Source organism: Melopsittacus undulatus, chromosome 4 (assembly GCF_012275295.1).
Source record: "Melopsittacus undulatus isolate bMelUnd1 chromosome 4, bMelUnd1.mat.Z, whole genome shotgun sequence".
In the NCBI taxonomy this organism is placed as follows: Eukaryota; Metazoa; Chordata; class Aves; order Psittaciformes; family Psittaculidae; genus Melopsittacus; species Melopsittacus undulatus.
Genome location: NC_047530.1, coordinates 82,326,070 through 82,352,486, shown reverse-complemented (window position 1 = coordinate 82,352,486; position 26,417 = coordinate 82,326,070). Strand labels below are relative to the sequence as shown.

General features: G+C 42.6%; 1 protein-coding gene across 3 annotated transcripts; it reads right to left on the bottom strand.

Moving 5' to 3' along the window:
* Positions 1–507: 507 nt before the first annotated feature.
* LOC101881050 (protein mono-ADP-ribosyltransferase PARP14) lies at positions 508–24,780 on the bottom strand. Of its 3 annotated transcripts, none has more exons than XM_031053446.2 (17): positions 24,594–24,780; positions 23,456–23,595; positions 23,331–23,364; positions 19,863–20,129; positions 18,654–18,890; positions 15,317–17,607; positions 11,630–11,866; positions 11,151–11,372; positions 10,670–10,733; positions 9,559–9,708; positions 8,819–8,881; positions 7,605–7,772; positions 5,913–6,119; positions 5,216–5,824; positions 3,874–4,019; positions 2,364–2,538; positions 508–837 (listed from the first exon to the last, which is right to left on the bottom strand). In XM_031053446.2, the coding sequence occupies exons 1-17, from the start codon at positions 24,778–24,780 to the stop codon at positions 548–550; spliced, it is 5,487 nt and encodes a 1,828-aa protein (XP_030909306.1). In that variant the 3' UTR covers positions 508–547. The 3 variants fall into 3 exon arrangements, with proteins under 3 accessions (XP_030909306.1, XP_030909303.1, XP_030909305.1); XM_031053443.1 differs by lacking the exon at positions 24,594–24,780 and adding an exon at positions 23,949–24,064; XM_031053445.1 differs by lacking the exon at positions 24,594–24,780 and adding an exon at positions 23,949–24,064 and having other exon boundaries at positions 5,931–6,119.
* Between the last annotated feature and the right edge of the window lie 1,637 nt (positions 24,781–26,417).

The window sequence follows — 26,417 nt, the reverse complement described above, 5'->3', positions numbered from 1 at the left end:
TGAATGCAAATGGTAAGTTCAATATTGTGTTTTTGTCTTCAGGACTCTTAGTATCAATAACGGTAAGTGGATGCCTGAGAATGACTGAAAACTCCACTGGCAAACAAGGTAATTCCCCCAACACAGTGCATTTTAAATAAGTCTTAACAAGCAGCCAGCCACTTGGTGTGTTTTGTGAATACCGGAAACAGGGACAGTATAGGTGCATTGTTCTACCCTACACCTCTTCAGGCTGCAGGTAAGGCATAGCAGCTCCCTCCCTCTCCTACCAGCTCACTCTGCCTTGCATAGTAAGAGGTTTGGGCTGTTCTCACAGTTCTTACCTACACCTCCACATGACTGAATTTGAAGTAAGAGTATTCAAATAGTACTTTCTCAAATATTTGTTTAACCTGGGTCATTGTGTTGATAATTTGAAAACATTTAAACACATGGATAGATAAATAACCACTTAGTTTAAGAAACCTGAGTGTAAACAAGAATCAAGAATTCCCGTTTATTCTCACATGTAAAAGACACTTGAATTTCCTAGGCTATTAAGAATATTCTAACATCTGAAAGTAATAAGGTATTCAGGATATGCCTGGATGTCACTAAATATGACAAACATTGTCGGATCTTTCACATTATCAACCACGCTGTCATACATGTCACTAGAATCTGCTGTGTTTCTTGCTGGTGGTTTGATTAGTCCTTTGCTCCCAACACAATACTGCCCAGTGAGGACCCGAGCCAAATACATGTATTTTCTGCCATTCTTATCCGGTCTGGAATAAGTATCCTGAGCAGAATAACATGCATCGACAGCAAAGTAGGTCCCATTTCCAATGGTTGCAGCTGTTCGGAAAGGCAACATTGGCAAATATAGTTAGTTAGGATTCTTATTCCCTTTAGAATCTCTAAAGTTCCCCCACCCCTTCCTTTTTTTTTTTTTTAATTCTGCAGAAGTTATAAATATGGTTAAATAGCAAATTCTAGTAATAATCTTTAGTAACAGAAGCAAATCCAAATCCAAATACACTTAGATGTTGGCTAAGTGTCAACACCCAGGTTTTGACTGGTAGTGAATGAGAAACTGAATGTGAGCTGGCACTGTGTGCTTGCAGCCCAGAAAGCCAAATGTATCCTGGGCTGCATCAAAAGGAGTGTGACCAGCAGGTCAAAGGAGGTGATCCTGCCCCTCTGCTCTGCTCTCATGAGACCTCACCTGGAGTATTGTGTGCAGTTCTGGTGTCCTCAACATAAAAAGGACATGGAACTGTTGGAACAAGTCCAGAGGAGGGACACAAGGATGATCAGGGCCCTGGAGCACCTCCCATATGAAGACAGGCTGAGAAAGTTGGGGCTGTTCAGCCTGGAGAAGAGAAGGCTGCGTGAAGACCTCATAGCAGCCTTTCAGTATTTGAAGGGGGCCTACAGGGATGCTAGTGAGGGACTCTTCATTAGGGACTGCAGTGACAGGACAAGGGGTAACAGGTTAAAACTTAAACAGGGGAAGTTTAGATTGGATATAAGGAAGAAATTCTTTCCTGTGAGGGTGATGAGGCAATGGAATGGGTTGCCCAGGGAAGTTGTGAGTGCTCCAACCTTGACAATGTTCAAGGTCGGGTTGGACAGAGTGTTGGGTGACATGGTTTAGTGTGAGGTGTTCCTGCCCATGGCAGGAGGATGTGAACTAGATGATCTTAAGGTCCTTCCCAACCCTAACTATTTTATGATTCTATGATTGTCCTTTCCTACGGGAGGAGAGTTCCACTTCTTTGGATCTGGTCCTTCATCTTTGAACACTACCAAATAATAAACCTGACTGTACTAGAAAAACTGGACAAAACAATTTTTTAACTAATGCAGAAAGTCTTTCTGCTAAATACATAATAATTGTCTGTAACAACTATTAAAGGGGGTTTCTTTGTAAATTACTTCACAAATTTCAAGGGATTTAATGTTCAGGGGAGTGGGATCTTCTGATTGCTTGTGCTGAGCTTATCTTTGGAAGCAATAGGAGAATTATCTGCACCTCTACTTTGCTAACTAGGAGAGGAGATACCAGCAGCTAATGGTTGATATCTCAGCTGAGGATGTTGAACAGCAGTCCTTGTTCCTTTCTCTAATCAGATCATACAAGACATTTCTGAAAAACTGCTCAGCCTTGGTTTCAGAGTAGGTGAACTTCTGATGGTGGCATTAATCAACAAGGAATTAACCAAACACGTTAATTCCTCTGTCTATATAGAGTATATTCTGGTGTTCATTATTTTGTTCTCCATCCTTATTCTGTTTACGTGTTGTGCTGACAGCACCGTAACATTGACATACATAGTCATACAAGTTTATGAAATTAATTGCTTTGGATAATGACTCACCATTCTTTCCAGCATACCCACGATCAAATCCACTGTAGTTGATTGTGTTCAATGAGGATGCAGCTGTCCCATGAAATAGCAACTTCTCATTATTATTACTTTTGTTCTTTCTACACACAGACATCTTTTTTATTTGGTATATCTGCCAGAGCAAAGGATTTTGTATTCTTTCAATCTGCAAAGTTACAAAATAGAACTATATTTATACTGGTAGAGACCAATACCTATCATAGCAGAAAAGCATGAAAACAAACCCAAACTTCAAGAATGACAGTAATTTTCAATATGCCTTGTTAGCATATGGTTTGGGTTGGGGAACTGAATACCTGACCCTGCTGAAAAATAATAAACCAATGTAGCTTAGCAGAGTTTGTCAAGCTTGGTAATTTTTAGCATACACTTGTTCTGTGTAGTATACCAGGTACACAGGCAATCACGGTAGTGATGCGTTATCATTTTTAGAAATATGCTATTGTACCACTGCCAGAGACAATGATGTAAGATGCCTTTCTGTATATCCTAATCACCTTTACCTATGATTTTCTCACTAAATGATAGACTGCAGCGATAGCATTACATTGAATTAAAGTTTCTTTTCTACATCTCAGTTTGGAAGTCAGAATTACTTCCTTTGCTGTGTAGTTTAACAATCTATAGGAACTATAGATTCAACATAAGGATTATGTAAAAATAAGTTGTTGGAAAAATAGATGTTGCTGGCTCCTTATGCCAACAATGTGAACGTAGCTCAGGAGGAAACTATCTATGTCAAAGTACAATCTTAAAGGCGTTGCTGTAACAGGTTTCCATTTTGGATGCAAAATGACTTCAATGTCATTACCTGATTTTTTTCTATTGTATTATTTTGTTCTATTTGTGTCTTTATGACCAAGCTCATTGAACCTCATGATGGAAGAAAATTTTTCAAACGCATATTCTTACTCTTAATTTTATCATATTTTCTTCTATTTATTGCTCCCCCTGATTCTGAATAATACCATCTTCCCTCTGGTAATTAAACCTCTGTGCACTGTGCTGCAGACTTTTCAACAAGCAGGATCAGATCTTCATACTTTGGATGAAATTAGGTCTAGCTGAAAGGCTCTGGAGCTGACAGGGAAGAACTAGTAAACTAGTAAAAAGATTTGTGGCCAGTCTGCAATGATTTTGTATTTTCTTTTGTATTCTATTATTCATCCTGGCTTATGCTTCCATTTCAATACAGAATTTCCTAATTGGAAATACCACATTAACTAGCGAGTACAACATTAGATGAACACAGAGTCAGCCTGGAGACTGATGGACAAGGGTTTAGCACTATTATAAGACAGAAATGGCAAGGCAACTCTTAGGAAATTTGATTTTATTTATATCCACCCTGTACAGTGCTGGAGAGGATGACATATGAAAGGTGTATTAGGTTTCAGACACTTTATAAACAAATATTTAGAAAGTATATTAACATTTTCAGCCTAAGAATTCACTTTTTTCCCTCCCCATAGTATTTCACCTTCTCTATGACACAGCTGCCACAGCCCTTCTTAAATCTGGACTGAACTTTCAGATATTCCTCACAAAATGGCTCGAGATTCACCACTCTGACCTGTTTGTTTTGCATGTCTTCCCAGTGTGAAGGAAGTGTTATTGGCTGCTTATCTGCAAAACAGACATTGCATTATCATCACAGATTATCTGGCTCAGTTTTGTAGGCACATCTTACAAACCAATTGCGTGTACAGGGCTGAGAGGACAATACCTTCCACAATACTTTATCTCATGAATACTCTCCATCTTCAGTAGATCCCTGGTTGATCTGGAGAAAACTCCAGGAACAAACTTGCCAACAAAGTTTTCAAGCTGACAAGCAGGTATTCTTTATTGCAGCACCGGGAGACTTGGGGGATAGCTCCTCCTAATGTGTCTCTCTCTATTGCTACACAAGCAGTCCTTATATAGTCCCTGGGCATACATACATATTAATGAGGCTACGTATGGATTATGTTATTTTCCAGAAAGTTCCCCGCATGCATACAGAACTGTGGTGGTGGTCTCTGAGGGTCGTTCACTTCTTCCAACAATCTTCATCACCTCTGGCAGCCTTTGAAGCAGTAGATGCTTATGCCAGTTTAATTGGTTCATTAGCACCAGAGACATAATAATCCTACTATCCTCCTACTTATCAGTTAGTTTAACTGTAGCCCATCCTGGACACCTGCCATTCCCAGATACTCCTTATCCCTGTGTCCTGTTCTTCTAGACTGTTTTTCTTAAAACTATGTCAACTATAACGATTTACCTTGTACAAGAATTCTCAGTATGTTCTCTATCTGTACTCTATTTTTTTTATTATGTATCATGCACCTCAGTAATTTTCCATTGCTACTGTTACAAAGCCATTGAACTTAACATTGCTTAAAACTAATACTAAAGGTTTATATATTCCATTTTGTGATTTTGTATTCCCCTTGTTTCCCTGGCTCTGTAATGCACTGCTAAGACTTTACATTTTCTGTAGTCTAATTACCCCCATGCCAATATCTAAGACAAGTTTGAAAACATGAAGGAATTTCATACTGCATTTCCTTTGTGAGACTTAAGCATAGAATCTATGTTCAGCATGCCATTTGTACAGATAATATTTAAAATAGGTGTTCTGACTGCTGTCGTATCTGCCACTGATTATGAAAGTGCAACTGCTGGCTATGGCATGCATGGAGGAAAGTCAAAAATTCAAAAAGAGAAAAAGAAAAAAGCTGTAACTGGATTATTCCTTTGTAACACCCGAGTCTGCATTTATTGGAATTATCATTCCATAATCACTATTAAAGAAAAGTTACAAAGCTATAATTTACCTTCATTCTTTGACACACGCTGAATGTTTATGGTTTTTCCATGGTCATCATTAGCCTGTAGAGTATTCATATCAACCTTGTAGTTCTTCCCATTAATTTTGACTGCAAGATGTGTTTTTTTAGCTATTTTGGCATCCTCCAGCTGCATATTTGTAATTTTATCAAAAGCAACAAAGCTGTCATTGCTTCCTCGATACCTCCATTCTACCAGGTTATAAACAAATTCTGCCTTGGATCGTTCTTCTTCAGTATCCTTAAGGTTTTGGATTAGTTTTTGGATTTCCATAGAAACCCAACAGACGTCCTTGGTAATACCAGAAATTTTAATGCAGGGGGGAAAAAGTTTATTTTCAAACTGAATGGTAACATGCTTTCTACTCTGGAGATCCTTCAAAGTGTCAATTTGCCTCTGATCAAAATGCTCAATTGCCTCATCTGAAATAATGTTTTCAAAATGATCTTTTAAAATTAAATCCTTTAACCAAGACTCAGTTTTATCCACATTTGTTTGGCTTTCTCCACAGATTTGGAATGTGGCTAAATCAACTTTCTTCTCCAAATTCACAATCCTTTTCTTCTTACTTGGCTGTTTTTTAACCTGGAAAAATGCTGTGAGGAAATACATGTTAATTATTACTTTTAAATAAAAGATCTTTAGTTCCGTGTGCCCATCCACACAGAAAATCCATCTACTTACACTTCAGCAGAGACATACATGAATTTATTGCAGATGAATTTGAATCCTCTCTTTTCTTCATGCTTCTGTAAAAGTCTTTGAGCATATTTGTCTGGAAGACAACTATTTTAATTTTTTGCAAATGCTGTACTGATCTTTTGCTTGCAAATTCCACTATAGCATCCAACATGTCATCAGCTACCTTTGCTGGACTCTGTCCTGCTTGACCTAAACAAAAATAAAAAGCATGTATCAGTGAACAGTACTTAAATCAAGATAGCATCCAGAAAACAGAGACCATGTCCCCAGCTCATACAGACTGGTGTCCCTCTCTCCCCACGCTCCATTATGCTTTCTGGCCAAAGCCCCATGCTTAACAGCAGCTTTACACCTAAGACTGGAGCTCAAGGAGCTAAAACCCTACATAGAGCCAGAAACCCCTTCTGGGATTCACCCCCATTTACTTTGAGACTCCAACAAGAACTTCAGCCTTAGCATCCCCCTGATATTTTTAATTCCATACACCACTAACTCTATCCCCATCTTTAAACTGGGTACCAAAGTAAAAAGAAATCAAAACTAGCAGAGGATTTTAGCACAAGCCTGCACTGTATTTCAACATACAAACAGGAACACCAAGCTCAAAATAGTTGCTTTCATAACCCTACAACAAGCCTGAAGTGCAACCTACAGCTTACCCTGAAATGTTGGTGGAAGCCCTGCCAATTTCAGCCAATGAATCCCATGGACAGCCATTGTGACACCAGCATGTAGATGGTGTTGGCAGTCCAAGGGACCTGGACTGACCCACACACTGATGCACATACGAGCTCCTACCCTAACCAGGCATGCTGGGCAAGGACCAGCTCATAACTTCTTTTTCCCAAGCCAATGGGAGCCTTGGTCTGAGAAAGAAGAGGTTCTTTACTGTAAGGGTGGTGAGGCACTGGAATGGGTTGCCCAGGGAGGTTGTGAATGCTCCATCCCTGGCAGTGTTCAAGGCCAGGTTGGACGAATCTTCCCGTGGCATGCTTTAGTGTGAGGTGTCCTTGCCCATGGCAGGGGGGTTGGATCTAGACGATCTTAAGGTCCTTTCCAACCCTAACTATTCTATGATTCTATGATTCTAAGGATACCTTGCTTTCTGCAAGTCCCAACCCCCAAGCTAAGCAGAAGCTTAAACCAAATAAGCTAGCCTGCCTCTAAGTCCTCCACTGGAGCAGGTAGGCTGAAACAAGATCTATATCGGTAAAAACCACAGGTATTCTATACCCAGCCCACAATTTCCATAGTCAGCCAGTTTTGGTCTCAGGACAATTCCATCTTTCTTCACCTACAAACCCCAGCCCCAGCCCTTACATGTGGCTGAAATCCCAAAGCAAGGTCTATGGGAAGTTTGAAGAAAGTTGCAGGGTTGCCAGCTGAGATACACAGTCTGTTTTGGGGCAGAATGACTTTTACAGAGCAATACCTTTTTGGGGGGGGGGGGGGTTTGCTCCACTGATGTTGACTGTAATATTTATACTTTTTAAAAAAAACATTTTTTAAGTGTGCAGGTGGTGTTTGAACTGACTACAATGAACTTTCAGAAATCACAGCTTACAGAGTTTCTTGTACAAGTTATTGTTATCCATATCAGAGGTATTAATTTTTGCCCCAGTTTCTGAACAACTCCCGTCACACCCTTCATCACTTTCCTAAGAAAATGCAAACCTGTTCCAATTGCTGGGAAGGCGACAGATTTGTACATCCTTAGCTCGCACTCGTTAAGCACTTTGGAGACCTGACTGTTCACGTTCCTGTTGTGAATCAAGTGGATGATTTTATTGCATAGTAGTTTTCCACCTTGTGTAGTAATAAAGCCACTTTGAAACTGCCCAGCTGGAAAAGAGAAGATAGAGAAGGAGACATAATATTTTTGAAGTGGCTATCTCTTGTGATAGGACAGCTGGTTATATTGATGACAGAAGCGGAAAAAGTAGAAAGAAATCCACTGTGAGCTTTATTATTCTGATTTCAGTTGATTCCAGCTTTCTCTGTTAATATTTGATTGCAGAACTTCTTTGAGAAAGCAATACAAGTAGTTGTGTGTTTTCTAATTTCCCAAAATCTCTGCTACAAGGTATCTGCCTGTTAAGTACAACTTAAGAATTTATGTTTAATTTAAATAAAACTCACTTTTATTTGAAAACACACCAATAGAATGTGCACAATTCATTTATGTGAGAAATCCTTTCTTTTATGTCATTTACTCTTTGAAAGCTCAAACCATTATTCTGCGGAATAGCTGAACAGTTAAAATACCACCATTAAGATATCTAAGAACTGCAGTATGGAATCTTTCAAAAGTTGCTTGTGTTTTTCAGAGCACTCATGTTTGATTACAAACACCTCAAAAGGGAGTCACATTGTGAGGATGAATGGACCGATGAACCATACCACTTCACTGGTCACAAAGGTAAAGACTGATTGTGTGATGCTCTGCATGTGCTGAGGTAGGCTGATAAACAGGGAGAGCCTGCCCAGCCAAAGGCTGGGAAAAATATCCAGGACACTCCATCTTGAAAGTTAACTCCTGGATTCAGAGCAGGAACATTTTGTTTATGCAACCAGAATGTGTTCCTTTCTGCACTCATAGAAGTCAGCCACAGTGAGTTGGGATGTTACTGCTCTGCTGGTCTGGCAGAATGCAGATCACAGAACTCATGATCAGGGCAATAAGCGAGGTTACAATATTTCAATAAAAATTATTATGTATTTGTGAATTCAGACAGCTCAGATTTGATATTAGCTTTTAAAGGCCAGTCCTGCACTTGCTTACACCAAAATACAGCCTTCCACCACTTTGTTCAGTTTCAGAACTTGAGATCTCATGTAGCTGACAACAGACTTTTAAAGATTTCTAAAAGTGAAAGCTATTTACATACCATACTGAGCACATTCTGCTTCTACCTGGGAACCAGCAGCAGCCATTATTGCTTTGAAGACCCCTTAAATTATAAGAAAAGCATACACATTCATTAAGTCAGCATAGCCATTTCTACTCGAAACTCCACCAAACTTCCGTACTCTACAAATATCCCAAATTCTCACATGGTAAGATCCCACAAAGTGCAAAACCTTGTCCATTCCTCTAATTCTGCTCCTTGACACACAACACAGCTGCAAAGGGAACTCTGATTTCATTATTGATTAGAAATCATTAAGAAAAACTTCTATTTCATTGTTTCACCAGCCAGTAGTAAGCTCCTCACCAAACTCACTGATTGCTTTACATTATACCATCTGATGTCTTCCATGCTTGCAATTCACAATGTCACCAACGAATGTCTGCTTACAGGTCACTCAACAAGGACTTTGGCTCACAGTGACAGGAACAGTTTGTGAGGATTATATTTGATGTGAAAATTTCCTTTTATTTAAGCATTTTTGTTTTTATACAGGAAAAATCTGGTCAAATGACTTCTGTCTGAGTAGTCTGGAAACTAAATGTAATATTCAGGTCACATACAAAACCCGTTTAATATCTATCTCCTAACTAATTGCAAGTCTCTCTCATCTGAAAAATACTTCATAGAAGTTTCACATATGGACAATTCTTTCCCCTACCCCCTTCTAAAACGTAGCCCAAAGTTATCACTAAAGAACTACATATTCAATACAATACCTGACGTGGCATCAAATGTTGGATTTGATATGTTTACAATAACCTCTGTATCCTCCTCGGTAATATCTCCACTAGTTACTTGGAGTGTAATGGAACCTATCTGCATTTCATGAACTTCCAGTGCTTCAGCTGAAAGAGGCCTAAAAATACCTACAAAGAAAAGAAAAATACCTTAACACACTTATCCTCTAGCTTGGGGTATTGTTCTCTTCCACTGATAGAAACTTCAACTTTTAATTTTAAGGAATGTGCTCTAGATCACTTCGAAGGACATAGAGAGTCTCTGCCTTTCTCTTTACTCCATTTCTGAAAGCAGGAAGGCACAGTGTTCTTCCCATTTAAATACTGTGAAAGTGAAACTATTTCTATTCTTGTACATTCACGCAGAATAAATTCAGAAAGGCAGTCTGGGGTTATCTGATCTGACTAGCTCTGTAACCAAGTTTCCCCAAATTAACTCTTACAAGAAATGTAGTATGCAGCTAAAGTATTTCCAATAATGGAGATCACATCACACCAATTTTGTAAGCTATTTCATCTCCACCCTTACAGACATAAAATTCTTTACTTCTAGTCTAAATTTATCTAGTTAATATTTTACCTGCACATTCTTAACTTCATCTCACTGATACTCAAAGCAACTGAGAAGAAAGAGCTATATATTATGAATAAGGCTCTGCCACTGATGCAGTTCACTCCTCTGTTTTTGCTATTGTGTCACACTACCACCAATTAATAAATGGAATGAAAATTCTCCATTCTGTATATCTCTATATAGGAGATGTGCAGAAATACATGTTACTTATGTCTTGTTTGGGAGAGTGATACCAAGTTCTTACACCCTTTGAGTAGGGCAAAGTAATGGTTCTTCTACCAGGATATCCTCTTCCATGTGATAAAATAGGCCTCACTAACATAAGCATGCCCTCAACAAAAGAAATTCCTCTATGATTTTTACAAATGGAGTTTAAGAATGCCAGTCCACTAGTAGGAAAAAAAATGTTCTGTGTCTTAATGACATTTTGTCTGTTTCCTGATATGTATAAAGTCTCTACAGTATTTACATTCTCCTGTGTCCCACCTCCTACTTGCTAGTCACTACACAACTTACTTGACTGTGATGCTGCAGCATTGCAACTTTCAGCTACTCTGCGTTGTAGTTCCATGTTAAAAGCCTGAGGAAAAATAAAAAAAGAAAGGTACCAAACATAGGAATATTCAGTATGTAAATCTGAAATACTGTCATTAAGAGTCATGTAGCTCTTGCTGAGCCATCTGACATGCTTTACAGTCGTGTTTAGGTATCACTAATAACAGTGGAAGACTCAGTGTGAACACTGTGATAATCGATACCGTCTTTGCATTGCCAAAACATGAGTGAGCATCTCCAAGTGTTTACAGTGCCAGCAGCAAAGCCCATTTTGTCTGCAGCTTATGCTTGCTGAGAGTTTATATTCCAGAGATACTGGAGAGACAGCCAATTGGTGCTGACCAACTGCTAAATTATTTCCCTTAGAAAGCAATATAATTAAAATATTGTAAGGCATAACTAGAACAGTATGTGACATAGATGGCTTTCTCCTGAGAACTACCTGAATACTATCCACATCATTCGGATTCAAGACAAAATGAACTTCCTGGAGAGTCCTTCGAATGTGACTACTACTGAACTTGAATACCACATCAAACATTAATTTAGAAACAACGTTTTTAGGAAATCTGAATTCTCCAGTTCCAATAGCTGGGAAAGTGATTGATTTCAGTCCAAGTTCTTCAGTTTTCTTCAAGCAGACAGTGATTATATCTTTTAGCGTCTGTAAAACATAGCAAAGGGGTTTTTTTTATCTTCATTTTTTCTTTTAAAGAAGGCATCATTTATCATTACTTCCATAGAGACTATGCTGGTATGAGAAAAAGCGCTCAGTACATCAAAGAATCTCTAAGGTCACTCCAACAGAAGTAAATGGAGTTGAGTCATCTAAACTATTTTAAATCCTGAAATTTCAGGATAGGATCTCAAGTAAATCTGTCTTCAAAATTATTATTATTTTTTTAAATAATTAAAATGTACCTCCATGGTCTGTCCTCTTCCTTGATTCCACGTGGGAATTATGGCATGTAGCACAGACTTGCAGGCCAGAGCACAGCCACTGGTGCAGAGCACACTTCCTTCATCAGCAACCTGTCTTTGTTTTTCGTTGTCAAACTCTGCTTGGAGCCCTGGTCCTGCCTTTTCCAGCAAGGCTTTGCAAAGAGACCCAACACCAAACTTCAGATCTGTGCCAACACTGTTAACAATAACATCCGTCTGCAATAGAATTACAACAAAAATATCTGTAGCCAGACTTCAAGTAAAATTATGCATCAAGTACTACCAAAGCCATGCACAGCATGAAAACCAAGATGGCAATGAAAAAAATAATTGGATAAATTTCAGCACAGCTTCACGTATTGAGCATTCCTGGACTTGTAGTAAACCTGTGTTAGGCAGCATCAGACCCACTGGGAATACCAACAACACAGGTATGTACACGTGAGCCAGGCAGGCAGGCAGATCTGTCGAGCCCTCACAGGAGGTAAGACTGTGACTATCTTGTCCCGAGCAGATACTAAATGTCTGGGCATGTGAAATAAACTCAATCTCTGCAGCCTGCCTCATCCCCTCTCCCCAGGCCCAGCCTTTCCTGCATTTCCTTGTGAAGAACTGCAGCAGTGCCACTCCTTCTCTAGCATCATCTCATGATGCAAAATACATATATTGCATAAGGTATGCATAACATAGAAAATTTAATGTCCCTTTCCACCTTTTCCTTGGAACTGGGATTATCTCACCTTATCAGAAAACCAGCACCTCATGCATCAAAACAAAGTGGAGAGAGGTTGTTGTGCTCTCATGAAGTAAAACGGGCAAAGCCCCAAATCTGGTATTTGCTTTGTTTTTCCCACTGAAGATGTTTTAATTAGCAAATATTTTAATAATTAATATTTTAATGTGCATCATACTGTTTTTTTACATCTAGTGTTGCTTTTTTATTGGTATAAGCTTTTGCATGCACCAAAATGACAAAAAAGAGCAACTAATGTCGAAACACGAGACAATAATAATAATTTAGGGAGATTTTAAATTCCCAAAGTATAAAGTTAGGGGCTGTTGAAAAAGAGAGATTTATCAAGATGCACTTTGCATCACTGAAGGGAAAGAACACAAGAGAAAAGAGCTACATCAGAGGTGTAAGTTGTATCTTGAGGGTCTAGATTAGTAATAGTTACAGTCTCTTTTAGCAGAAAGAATGAAAAAAGAAAATAGGGATATGGGGTATTAAAATCAGGTCTAGAGTTTGGCACAACAATTTAAGTATGCCTTCTTCTATGGGATCACTTTTCTAGCGCTTAGTAACTTCTTCATAAATTCTGTCCATCCAGAATCTTCCAGAATCCATCTCTTTCATCCAAAGAGAAGGGAACTAAAAAGAAATAAGCTCCATCCCCACTGTTAGCATGATTCACAGCAGCAGACACAGGTGCTCGTTTTCCATAATATCCAACCTAGGTAGGTACAGATCATACATACACTTTTAGAATGTATTTTATTATTTCTCCTGTAGAGAAAAGCTAAAAAAGCTAACCAAAAAAACCAACCCTGTTTTACATGTTGCCCTTAGACCTGGAGCACAAATAAAACCTAGGTGGGCACAAAACATCTCTAAATTCACAAATGCCAACTAGAAACAGCTGCAGAGTGACAGATCCCAACCTGAAATCCATCAGTTTTGCAAGCTTGCATCATTGTTCAGCTGGCACATAGCTGCTGTTTCCTTATGTAGCAACTGTCTCATAAAACAATATAACCTTCTGTCCTTCCTTTTCTATTGAAATTCAAAGATCTTCATAGAATCATAGAATTAACTAGCCATCACTAGTTATATCCAGGATGACAGGGTCATTAAGAACAGCCAACATGGTTTTACCCGGGGGAAGTCATGTTTGACCAACCTTACAGCCTTCTATGAGGAAGTGACTAGGTGGAGGGATGATGGTAGAGCAGTAGATGTGGTTTTTCTTGATTTCAGTAAGGCATTTGATACTGTCTCCCACAGCATTCTCATAGATAAGCTAAGGAAGTGTGGGCTTGATGATCAGGTAGTGAGGTGGATTAAGAACTGGTTGAAAGGAAGGCAGAGAGTTGTGGTCAATGGGGCAGAATCTAGCTGGAGGTCTGTGACTAGTGGAGTCCCTCAGGGGTCGGTGCTGGGACCGGTGCCGTTTAATATTTCCATCAACGACCTGGATGAGGGAACTGAGTGTACCCTCAGCAAGTTCGCTGATGACACTAAACTGGGAGGAGTGGCTGACACACCAGAAGGCTGTGTTGCCATTCAGCGAGACCTGGACAGGCTGGAGAGTTGGGCAGGGAGAAACTTGATGAAATTCAACAAGGGCAAGTGTAGAGTCTTGCATCTGGGGAAGAACAACCCAATGTACCAGTACAGGTTGGGGGTTGACCTGCTGGAAAGGAGTGAAGGGGAAAGGGACCTGGGGGTCCTGGTGGATGGGAGGATGACCATGAGCCAGCAATGTGCCCTTGTGGCCAAGAAGGCAAATGGCATCCTAGGGTGCATTAGAAAGGGTGTGGTTAGTAGGGCAAGAGAGGTTCTCATCCCCCTCTACTCTGCCTTGGTGAGGCCGCATCTGGAATATTGCATCCAGTTCTGGGCCCCTCAGTTCAAGAAGGACAGGGAATTGCTTGAAAGAGTCCAGTGCAGAGCCACAAAGATGATGAAGGGAGTGGAACACCTCCCTTCTGAGGAGAGGCTGAGGGAGCTGGGTCTCTTTACCTTGGAGGAGACTGAGGGGTGACCTCATCAGTGTTTACACATATGTAAAGGGTGGGTGTCAGGATGATGGAGCTAGGCTTTTTTCAGTGATATCCAGTGATAGGACAAGAGGCAATGGGTGTAAACTGGAGCACAGGAGGTTCCACGTTAACATCAGGAAGAACTTCTTTACTGTAAGAGTGACAGAGCACTGGAACAGGTTGCCCAGGAGGGTTGTGGAATCTCCTACGTTGGAGATATTCAAGGCCTGCCTGGACAAGTTCCTGTGTGATGTACTCTAGGTTACCCTGCTCTTACAGGGGGGCTGGACTAGATGATCTTTTGAGGTCCCTTCCAACCCTTGGGATTCTGTGAAAAAGACTTCTAAAATCATCAAGTCCAACTTTTACCCCAGGACTTCCAAGTCCACCACTAAACCATGTCACTCAGGGCCCCGTCTACATGGTTTGTGAACACTTCCAGGGATGGTGACTCCACCACTGCCCTGGGTAGCCTGTTCTAATGCCTGAGCACCCTCTCTGTGAGGAAATATTTCCTAATATCCAATCTAAACCTTCCCTGGCACATCTTGAAGCTTTTACCTCTTGTCCTATCACTTGGAAAAAGAGACTGACCCCCCCCTCACTGCAACCTCCTTTCAGGTAGTTGTAGAGAGCAGTACGGTCTCCCCTGAGCCTTCTCCAGACTAAACCACCCCAGTTCCCTCAGCCGTTGCTCATAAGACTTGTGCTCCAGACCCTTCACCTGATTTCTTTCTCTTCTCCAGACCTGCTGCAGCACCTAGATGTCTCTCTTGCAGTGAGGGGCCCAGAACTGAACACAGTATTTGAGGTGCAGCCTCACCAGTGCTGAGTACAAGGGAATTATGACTTCCCTGCTCCTTCACATCAAGTTAGAGGGGAAACAGAAAATGAAACACCTACCGTGGCTTCCTGAACATTTTTCTCCTCAACTTGGATGCAAAGACCTTCATTTGTTGTAACCGTCTGCAGATGATCTCTAGCCATCTGAAGATCCTCTTTTCCCTCCTCCGTTTGGCTTTCTCTCAACTTAAGGTTTCCTGAGCTTGAAGTCTGCCATATCAGGGAGGATAATTCAGCTGCAAACACTTTTTCAACTGCCTCACTCAGAGCCTGAACAGTTCCTTCTGCATCATCCACAAGATGAATCTCCTTCAAGCTGATGTCCCCCTTGGATTCTTCCAACATCTCCTTGATGGAGGCTACAATTGAATACGTACACAGTGCCAGTGGGAAGCCAAAAATCCCTCCACTTATAGCGGGCAGAGCTATAGAACGATGATGAAACGTTTCAGCCAGTTGTAGACTTTTCTTCACTGTCTGTCTTAACAAGCACACACACTTTTCTGCTTCATCCTTTCTCCACCTGGGCCCAACAGCATGAATTATGTTCTTGCAGGGAAGTTTCCCTGCACCCGTGATAGCCACACACCCAGGCTGCAAGCTCCCGCTCTTCTTCACCAGCTCATCATACTCCTGCTGTATCTCTGGACCAGCTGCTTCTAACAGTGCCCAAGCAATACCACCGTTGTGTTTTAGGTCTTCATTAGATGCATTTACCACAACATCAACGGGATGAGTGCACAAGTCACCTTTATAAACTGCTACTACAACTCCATCTGGCAGCACTTTCTTAAAGTAGAGCTTGCTTTCCTCTGTATCACCAACTTTTTCACCCATCTTTTCTTGTTGGTGCTGTTCTTCTTCTTCCAGCCTAATCAAACAGCCAAATTTCTGCTTTGCCTCAAAAACACATGACTCTTTCCTCTCAATGAAGAGCTCTTTGGCTCCTGGCTTATCAATTTGCACAGTTTTCAAGTAAAGGGATGAGAGGATTCTTTCAAATGTGATGACTGCATTTTGTACTTCTGCTCTTGGTCCACTCACAGAAATACATGGTGTCTTGGTGTCAAAACGTATTGTCATGCCTTTCTTCTTCAGTTTAAGATAAATATTGGATTTTTCCTGCTCTACAAACTGCATTACCACCACTGACTTAGCTGGGATTACTTTTTCCATATGTGTGTTTCTGTCTATAAAATCAGTCAGTTTCTGATAAACTTCTGCTACATCCTTAGAAAATCCAGCAATAATCACTTTATTCTCTTTTTCAGGTTCATCAATGATTACGGTTTCCTGGGAAGAACGCAAGGAGGCAAGAAAACTCTTCCACTGCTTCTTTTTAATGACCTCACAGTCCTCCACACTGATGCACTTATATTCTAAGCCTGTCTTTATTTGCTTTTTTGCTTCTAAAAGATCTTTGGGAGCATCTCCAAATAGCATAACTGTATCATCCCCAAGCTCATAAAAACTATTAATTTTTTTACTAGTGAATAATGTCTCTGACACTGTTTTATTATCTACACGCTGTAGATAGTAGAAAACATGGGGATCAATGGTAACTGACGTACATGGCATATTCAATAACTTTTCCAGTAAGTCAGCTTTGATCTTAGATACTTCTGCAGGTAATCCACACAACTGAACAGTTTTTTTTGTGTCATCATAAAAGATCTTTAAGCATGGATATTCTTTGTGAATATTTTCTTCTAGCCCAGCATTGTGCAGAATAGAATACTTCCCTGGGATCACCGACACAGAAACTTCTATGCTTTGTTTTTCCCTTTCACTTTGCTTCGTGGCTTTTTCCATGCATTCCCTCACTTCTTTCTCTGCACTGTCCACTGCTGCTCTGTTGCCTGCAATCACCACTGTCTCCTCAGAAATCTCAGTTATGATCAAAGCAACATTTTTCATCAATCTGTTTTTCATGTCTTTCCAACCCGCTGAATTTACTTTACATTCTATGGCGATGTAACATGACATGATACGTGAGAACTCAGTAGAAGCATCTTGCTTCCACGTCTTGATCAAGTTAAACATTGGCTTTTTCTGCTCTGAGAGGGATGATGACGGGCACAACATAATTTCCGGGTGTGCACAGTCTTTCTGAGGCCATTTTAGCTCACAATGGCAAATTGCCATTTTCTGGTTTATGTCTTGCATCAGTTTGGCCTGTCTTTGTAAAAACTGCCAGACATACGGATCTAGTGGCACCCCAATGGGGTCTGGCATCTTGACAGTTGGTCTTTCTTCTCCATAGAGAGCTGTTCCCAAGGAGTGGTAATACGGATGCACGGAAATTGGTGTCTGTTCCAGGAAATGCTGCTTTTCCAAGACTGTGTTTACATCTAAAAGCGTACATACAAACAAACAAACACACATGTATCATTAACTTCAAATCAAGCAAATGATTCTGAATAGAATTACACTGAATAATGATTTCACTTCTTTTCATTTGAAAGAGCTACTCTTATGTTTTTCTGATTTCTAAACTATTCTGTAGGCAACAAGATAAGAGGCTTGGCTCCAACCAGCTTGGTAAATATGCTTGTGCCTGTACTTACCTGTACAGCTACACCTTGCTCTCATTTGCTAAGGAAACCCCAGCCCGGAGCAGGGCCATACCAACATACTGTTATGGAACTTTCCTTACTCTCAACTTACATTAAAATTCTTTGTGCCACAGAATTTTTGCTTTTGTTTCCTTTTTTTTTTCCTGATATTTCAGTGGGTAGGGACAAAGGAAATTCATTATAATGTTGGTAGGGATTTAAAACTACATGACAATGATCCAACCTATTAACTTCACGTACAAAATATTCATAAGCAAATTCTGAGAGTCAGAAGAAAAACAATCCCCTGGCAGATATCTTTAATTAAAGGAATTTACTGAGCCAGGGGTCTCCTAACCCAGAGATATTTACCCGAGGTTACACTGGCATAAAAATGGGATGGTGATTCAACAAAAAGCATAGTAACAAGATTGCTCTTCAGCTCTGCTCTTCCCTGATAATGAAGATATTTGATCTTAACTAGTTTCTGAAAGCTGCCTGTGAAGACTGCAGTCATTGACAGATCCTGCTTCCTCTACCTGTAAGTACAATTAATGTTGTATTGTAGATAAAAGCCTGTGTAAATGGGGAAAACACAACAGTGGGAACAACCCATGCACAAAATGAATATTGAGCTGACCTGAGTAACATAAAACCATAGAGACTCTGAAAGCCCAGACACACAGCAGTATTTATAAATCCAGAGCACTTCCCAGCAACAGGACAGTATACACTGGGTTTAGGGAGAGCAAGACAAGTTTCTCCTAATGCCCAAATTTGTACCCATTTTCTTTCAGGTCCTCTCCCTGAGAGCAATTTGGTCAGGCTGAGGAGAGTGTTACCTTTGTGATCACAGAAAGTAATGATGGCCAAGCTCTCCTTGGGGAAGAACTGGACGCTTGACACAGTCCCTCCACCATTCCGCGCACTCTCAAAGTAGACAGTGATGTAGCCTGTGGAAACGCTGGCTGGTATGTTTTCAGCCTTGATGCTGTGGGTCAGTTCAAGAAGCCTGGCAGTCATTTGGAATTCTTTAACCCTCTCGTTTTGTGAACATTTTTTGACAAGTTCTTCAGTATCTGTAAACAAGAAAAGTACAAACTGACTGTGCTTTCCCAAGCCATTAGCAGCCCCTGCTACCACTTCTGGCAGAGAAATGAGCTGAATCTACTTTTCCTTGTGTTTGCAGCAAAGCTGTCTTTGGTGCCAAGTCACTCTGTGGAACAGAACAGGGAATGCACACAGCCAGGTGACTCTCAGCTATTCACTACCACCATGCTTCTGTTCCCCTTTTACTCATCTCTTCTGTCAACTAAGTGCTTCTCACTGTTCCACCATCTTCTCAGGTGGAGACTTTACACACTTTAGTAATTTGCAGAAATCATTTCCACTCTCAGTGTGCTTCTAATTCTGCTCCACCTGACTCAAAACAAGAGACACACAATGAAATATTCTCATCCAATTTCAATTAGTGAAGATACCACAAATTTCTCAGTGTAACACCTGGATCACAGGCATTTTCATGGAGGTATATATAAAGACTTACATCTTTCTTCAGAAACTACAGTCCAGGTACTTCTATAAAACTGTCTGAACTCTAATGGGAGAGGACTCAAGCTGTGTGTCCTGATTTAAGCTGGGAGGGAGTTAATTTTCTTCCCAGTAGCTGGTGCCATGCTGTGTTTCAGCTTTAGTCTGAGAACAACACTGATAACACACTGATGTTTTAGTTGTTGCTCAGTAGCATTTACCCTGGTCAAGGACTTTTCAGTCTCTCATGCTCTGCCAGTGAGGAGGGGCACAAGAAGCCAGGAGAGAGCAGAGACAGGACACCTGACCCAAACTAGCCAAAGGGGTATTCCATACCACAGCACGTCACATTCAGCATGTAAACTGGAGGGAATTACCTAGAAGAGGTTGGGGGGAAATGAGGAGTGTGAGCAAGTGGCTGCACTGTGTTGAATTACCAGGTGGGCTTAAACCAGGACATTCAGAAAGCCATTACTCATGCATACACATGGAAATGAACAGTGGTGCTCATCCTGGCTTACCAATGCTTTTTGTAAAAGTAGCTACAGCAACATTTATTTCAGGTATCACTTGCATGGTGAAGTCATCATCTGCTGCCAGGCCACTGATGTTCTCCAACAGCAGACGTAAGCATTTTGGACTGCAGTCCTGTATGTTTTCAAAGACCACTGAAGGCGAGGTCTCCCTGGGCTTCTCTGCGATGTTTGTTGCAGAACCAGCTTCTTCCTGGAATTCACTGCTTGCAACAAAGCTTTCTGCTTTCTGCAAGGCTTCTGCATCATCTTCAACTGAAAAAAAATAAGCCACATGACATATTGGTACACATTTCCTGGAATAAGCAGATTTTGCTCACGCCTTCTCTCCCAGTATTTGATTGGTTAGAGATCACCTAGCTAATCAAATACTGCAGGATACCCTGGGACATTTTGGGATCCAAACCAGCCCAGAAGCAATATTCTGCAGACAGCTTCTTCAGTGGCACAAAAATAGCCATGAGTTAAACAAGTCCAAGGTCACTGGTATGTCTCCAGGTCCAAGACAAATAAAATAACATAAAATCCATTGAGATAATTGACCATGGCTGCTCAGGCATTGCTAAGGTTAGTGAGAGGCCCTGCAGCCTCTGCATCTGTTTCTTAGCCCAGGTCTAACAAAGCCTGAACATAGCTCGGGACATCTGCAGGCACCACAGGACAGCAGTAGCTCTGCACAATTCAGTGCAAAGCCTCCTGATGACCACCGTGCCCTGCCATCACTGCAGCATTATGGCCATGAAGAACCCATGTGCACAGAAGGCTGACAGGGATGCAACAAAATTTTGCAGACAGACAATATAACAGGGGTGCCCCCCAAGCACTCCGGAAGCTCAGCAGCTGCCAGAGAAAGGCAATTCTCCAGCACTGCAGACATGTGAGAGTGGAGGCAGGAAAGAACCTCCAAATGGGAACATCCTCCTCTGCATGCCTGAGGAAACTAAAATTGTCATGCAATGACACAACTGTCCAACAGGCCACAGCATGCAGCAGTCAGGGTGGTGAGGCACCAAAGAGCACCCCAGGGAGCTCAAGATCATAGAATCATAGAATAGTTAGGGTTGTAAAGGACCTTAAGATCATTTAGTTCCAACACTCCTGCCATGGGCAGGGACACCTCACACTAAAACATGTCACCCAAGGCTCTGCCCAACCTGGCCTTGAACGTTGTCAGGGATGGAGCATTCACAACCTCCCTGGGCAACCCATTCCAGTACCTCACCACCCTTACAGGAAATAATTTCTTCCTTATATCCAATCTAAACTTCCCCTGTTTAAGTTTCAAGCCGTTACCCCTTGTCCTATCACTACAGTCCCAAATGAATACCCCTTCCCCAGCATCCCTATAGGCCCCCTTCAGATATTAGAAGGCTGCTATGAGGTCTCCACGCAGCCTTCTCTTCTCCAGGCTGAACAGCCCCAACTTTCTCAGCCTGTCCTCCTCTGGACTTGTTCCAACAGTTCCATGTCATTTTTATGTTGAGGACACCAGAACTACACACATTACTCCAGGTGAGGTCTCATGAGAGCAGAGTAGAGGGGCAGGATCACCTCCTTTGACCTGCTGGTCACGCTCCTTTTGATGCAGCCCAGGATACGGTTGGCTTTCTGGGCTGTGAGCACACACTGAAGCTGGCTCATGTTCAGTTTCTGATCAACCAACACCCCCAAATCCTTCTCCACAGGGCTGCTCTGAATCTCTTCTGTGCCCAAACTGTAGCTGTGCCTGGGATTGCTCCAACCCAGCTGTAGGACCTTGCACCTGGCTTGGTTGAACTTCATGAGGTTGGCATCAGCCCACCTCACAAGTGTGTCAAGGTCCCTCTGGGTGGCATTCCTTCCCTCCAGCGTATCAACCAAACCACACAGCTTGGTGTCATCGGCAAACTTGCTGAGGGTGCACTCAATCCCACTGTCCATTTCACCAACAAAGATGTTGAACAAGACCGGTTCCAACAGTGATCCCTGAGGGACACCACTCGTTACTTGTCTCCAGCTGGACATTGAGCCATTGACCACAACTCTTTGTGTGCAGTCATCCAGCCAGTTCTTTATCCACTGAGTGGTCCACCTATCAAACTGATATCTCTCTAATTTAGAGACAAGGATGTCATGTGGGACAGTGTCAAACGCTTTGCACAAGCCCAGGTAGATGACATCAACTGCTCTACCCCTGTCCATCAGTTCTGTAGCCCCATCATAGAAGGCCACCAAATTGGTCAGGCAGGATTTCCCCTTAGTGAAGCACTGCTGGCTGTCACCAAGCACCTTGTTGTTTTTCATGTGCCCCAGCATGCCTTCCAGGAGCATCTGCTTCCAGATTTTGCCAGGCACAGAGGTGAAACTGACTGCTCTGTAATTCCCCGGGTCATCCATTTTCCCCTTCTTGAAAATTTGGGTTATATTTCCCTTTTTCCAGTCATTGGGAACTTCACCTGACTGCCATGATTTTTCAAATATGATGGCCAGTGGCTTAGCAAATTCATTCACCGGCTCCTTCAGGACCTGTGGATGGATTTCATCAGGTCCCATGGACTTGTGTACGTTCGAGATTTTAAGAAGATCTTGAACCAGATCCTCTCCTACAGTGGGCCCAAGGTTTTCATTCTCACAGTCCCTGCCTCTGCCTTCCAAGACTTGGGTGGTGTGGTCAGAGCCTTTGCCAGTGAAGACTGAGGCAAAGAAGTCATTGAGAACCTCAGCCTTCTCCATGTCCTGTGTAGCCAGTTCTCCCAATAGCTTCCGGAGGGGGCCTATGTTGTCCCTAGTCTGTTTTTTAGCCACTACATACCTATAGAATCCCTTCCTGTTATCTTTCACATCTCTAGCCAAGTTTAGCTCTAACTGGGCCTCATCTTTCCTAACCTGGTCCCTAGCTTCCCAGACAACATCCCTGTATTCATCCCAGGCCACCTGTCCTTGCTTCCACCTTTTATAAGCCTCTTTTTTCCTGTGAATTTTTCTCAGCAGCTCCTTATCCATCCAAGGAGGTCTCCTGGCCCTCCTGCTGCACTTCCTTCTAGTTGGGATGCAACACTCCTGAGCCTGTAGCAGGTGATCCTTGAATATCAACCAACAGTCTTGGCCCCCCTGCCCTCTAGGGCTATATCCCATGGAACCTTACTAAGCAGGTTCCTGAAGAGGCCAAAGTCTGCTCTCTTGCAGTCCAGGGCAGTGAGCTTGCTGCACGCTCTTCTCACTGTCCTGAGGACTTCGAATTCGACCATCTCGTAATCACTGCATCCAAGACTTCCCTGGAGAGTCACATTTCCAACGAGCCCTTCCCTGTTGGGGAGCACGAGGTCAAGCACAGGACCTGTATCACCTGAGCCGGGCTGCCAAACTTGGAGACTTTCAGCACAGCTCCCCATGGAACTGGAGCTGCGCGTGGAGAAAAGCACCGACATTTTTGCTTTATGAAGAACCAGCACAAAGGTGATAATAACAACATTTTACCTTTTGATTGAAGGTTACTTGGGGTATCCAGAGCCTAAAATAAAACAAAACCAAGACACCAGTGACTGATTTGACACTCACACCACTACTGCAAAGCTGTGGTGAGGATTACAATTTTTATTCACCTTTGTGGGACTTAATTTTTCTTCGGATGCCTCCTCTTCATTGGCTAGTGCTGTGTCAGGCTCTGTAACTATTAACTTCACTTTTCCTTTTTCTTCTAAATACAGCTCATGAGACTGTCTCTCGAGAACGCGTTGCTTTGCTAAATAAAAGCAAAAAAACCCACTGACAACCTGAAGGGAAATATGACTTGAAATTATGCAGCGGTTTTCCATGATTACATTAGGACGCACGTGCTGTACCACACACACAAAACGGCAGAGCTTTAATCTCATGACGCTAACAAAAAACACACGAGGCTTCCCTCCCAAAGCAGTACGGGGGAGAATGTCCTTTCTGCAGAAAGCTCACCAGAGATGCAAAGCTCACCTGCACTACAGATCCCCAAGGGGCTGCCCTGCACGGGGGTTGCAGCACAAGCACCCCGGTACTGGCCTTGCACACCCTCACCCTGCCAGCGTCAGAAGGGCTTTGGGCTGTCTGTCCTGAGCTTACCTGCTGGGCGACTCAGCAACCAGGAAGCATAAGGCAAAGGGGGGAAAAAAGTGTATATATATGTTAATGTGCATACATGTACATGCATACATTTAACACAACCGCAGCTAAATGCTTTCCACCTTGCCACAAGTTTGATAAATATATGCATGTTATACATAATTTTTAATATATACCTGCACTATAATACATATAAAGTTAAACTCACATAAACTTAATTATTCCAAGTGCAATCTAGAGAATCCTACTCTGTCAAAATTAATACATATATGCATATATATATATATACACAGGGATATATTTATTAACTTGTAGCCTGGAGCTATTCAAAATGCAATCTAGAAGCTAGTACTACCAAATTTAAGCAAGTACACGTAAACAAATATGTATTATACATGCTACATTGCATATTGCGGGATGTGTATGAGACATTATATACTATAGATTTGTATATTATATACCAGACAGTACGTATCACATCACATGCAATCACAGTCAGTATATGTACGTTAACTTGCAGAAAGTTACGACTCGTGAGGTACAACGCAGCTCACACTCGCTCCATACGCAGCCCAAGCACCAGCCCGTTTCTCGGAGGAAGGCAGAGGCAGCCCCGGCCGTCCCGACCCCCGCCCGGCCGCTCACCTTCGGGGTGCACGAAGCAAACAAGAAGCTGCCCGGCCCCGGCCCGCAGCTCGCACTCGCCGCCGCCCGAGCGCTTCTGGCTCTGGAAGTAGCGGAGCAGCTTCCTCCTCAGGGCGGGGGGCGGCTCGGCGGAGCCCCAGTCCCCGCGCACCAGCAGCGGGAAGCCTCCCGGCCGCCGCCCCTCCATGGCCGCTCGGCTCAGGTCTGTGCCCGCTACCTTTCGGTTTCGCTTCCCGGCAAGGGCTGGCGAGCGCGGCCGCTTCCGCCAGACAGCAGCGGCCCGCGGGTCCCGGGAGGCTGCGGAGCGGGGCGAGGAGCGGGCGCTGTGCAGGGATGGGACTTCCGCCCCTCCCGTCCCGATTTCTCCGCTGTCTTCTGCCGCGACACACCTGCCTCGGGCCGTGTCCCCGCAGCCGCCAGGCACAGCTTCGCACTTGCGCCCTTACGTTCCTTTCCCCAACAGAAGTTCCCAAACCACCCAGAGCCGCCCCGGGCACCCCCTCACGCTGCTAAAATGTGCTCCCTCTGCCCGTGCTGGGAGCTGGCAGCGAACAAGGTCATCCCTTTGTTCTGCCTCCTGTTTTGCCTTTCGGTTCTGGTAAACTCATCTGGGGGAAGCAGCATCCTGTACCTGTCACCTGCACAGAGCCCAGTGCTGCAGTTTCTGCTCTGCACTTGATGCCCTAAGAACCTGTAATGCAAGTACTGGTGAAAAACACCTTGGTGATCATGCAGAGGCTGAGGACAGATGTGTTACTATCCTCTGCAGAGAAAGCCCTGACTGCTGCAGGTGACCCATCTGCTGCCATGCAGCACCCAGAGCCATCATCTCTGGCTCCTGTCACATTGATGAACTAGTGACTGCAGCTATTTGTCACAGGGAGTGACTAAGTTTTTCATTTTCAAAGAAAAACTTAAGACACTTGCCCCCACACCCAGATCAAGCACTAAAAATCCAACAATCAGCATTTTCCAGCAGTTAGAAAATGTTACGATCTAACGCAATAAAGCCCAAAGCGAGTGGTTCCGGTGCCATTGCATAGGGAGCACTGGCATGGAGTGTGAATAAGCAGCCTGATAGTGGTGGCTCTGCCATCATACTTTCAGGTTCACATTATTTCACACCACCTTCCCTGGAAAACATGCCCTTTGGCAATGTCTGCTGCTCACCTGAACACACCAACCCACCATAAAACTTCAAAGTAATAGCAACCTACCTACATAAAGCAAGTAGTGGAGGATTTTATCTTAATCATCCAACAAAAGAAGTCAAACCTGATTCGTTTGGAGGAGCCAAAGGTTTTTAGAATGTGGAAGGGCTGCATCACTCTGCTTTTTCACTGGAAGATCTTACAACATCTAAGGCTGCAAGAGGTTTATTTTTTTTACTCTGTCAACATGTTACAAAGATGATGTTGCTTCAGCTCCCATGTTGGGGGCAGCATGGGACAACACAAATACCAGACTCTGAACTTCAGTTTGTTTAATACTTACCCCTCTGAGACAACACACTGGTGTAAGCCTTAACTCCCCCACCACTCTGTGCTTTTCTTTGCTCTATTTATTTATCCTTAAGATCACAGGAAGGTGGCTGCAGCTGGTATATGGCAATAGAAACACTGTCTCAATATTTACCTTCCTGTCTCTATCAGGCTAAATAGCTCAGGCAACGTCTGTAACTTTCTGTAGAACCACTTTTTACTCTGCCAGAGAGGGTTATTGTATTAAAAACACGCAACTGGGTCTTTGAGCCATCAAGTTAATTGAAGATCACTGGTTGAAAACCCATACTGAGTGTTCAGAGAGATCTAGACAAACACAAAC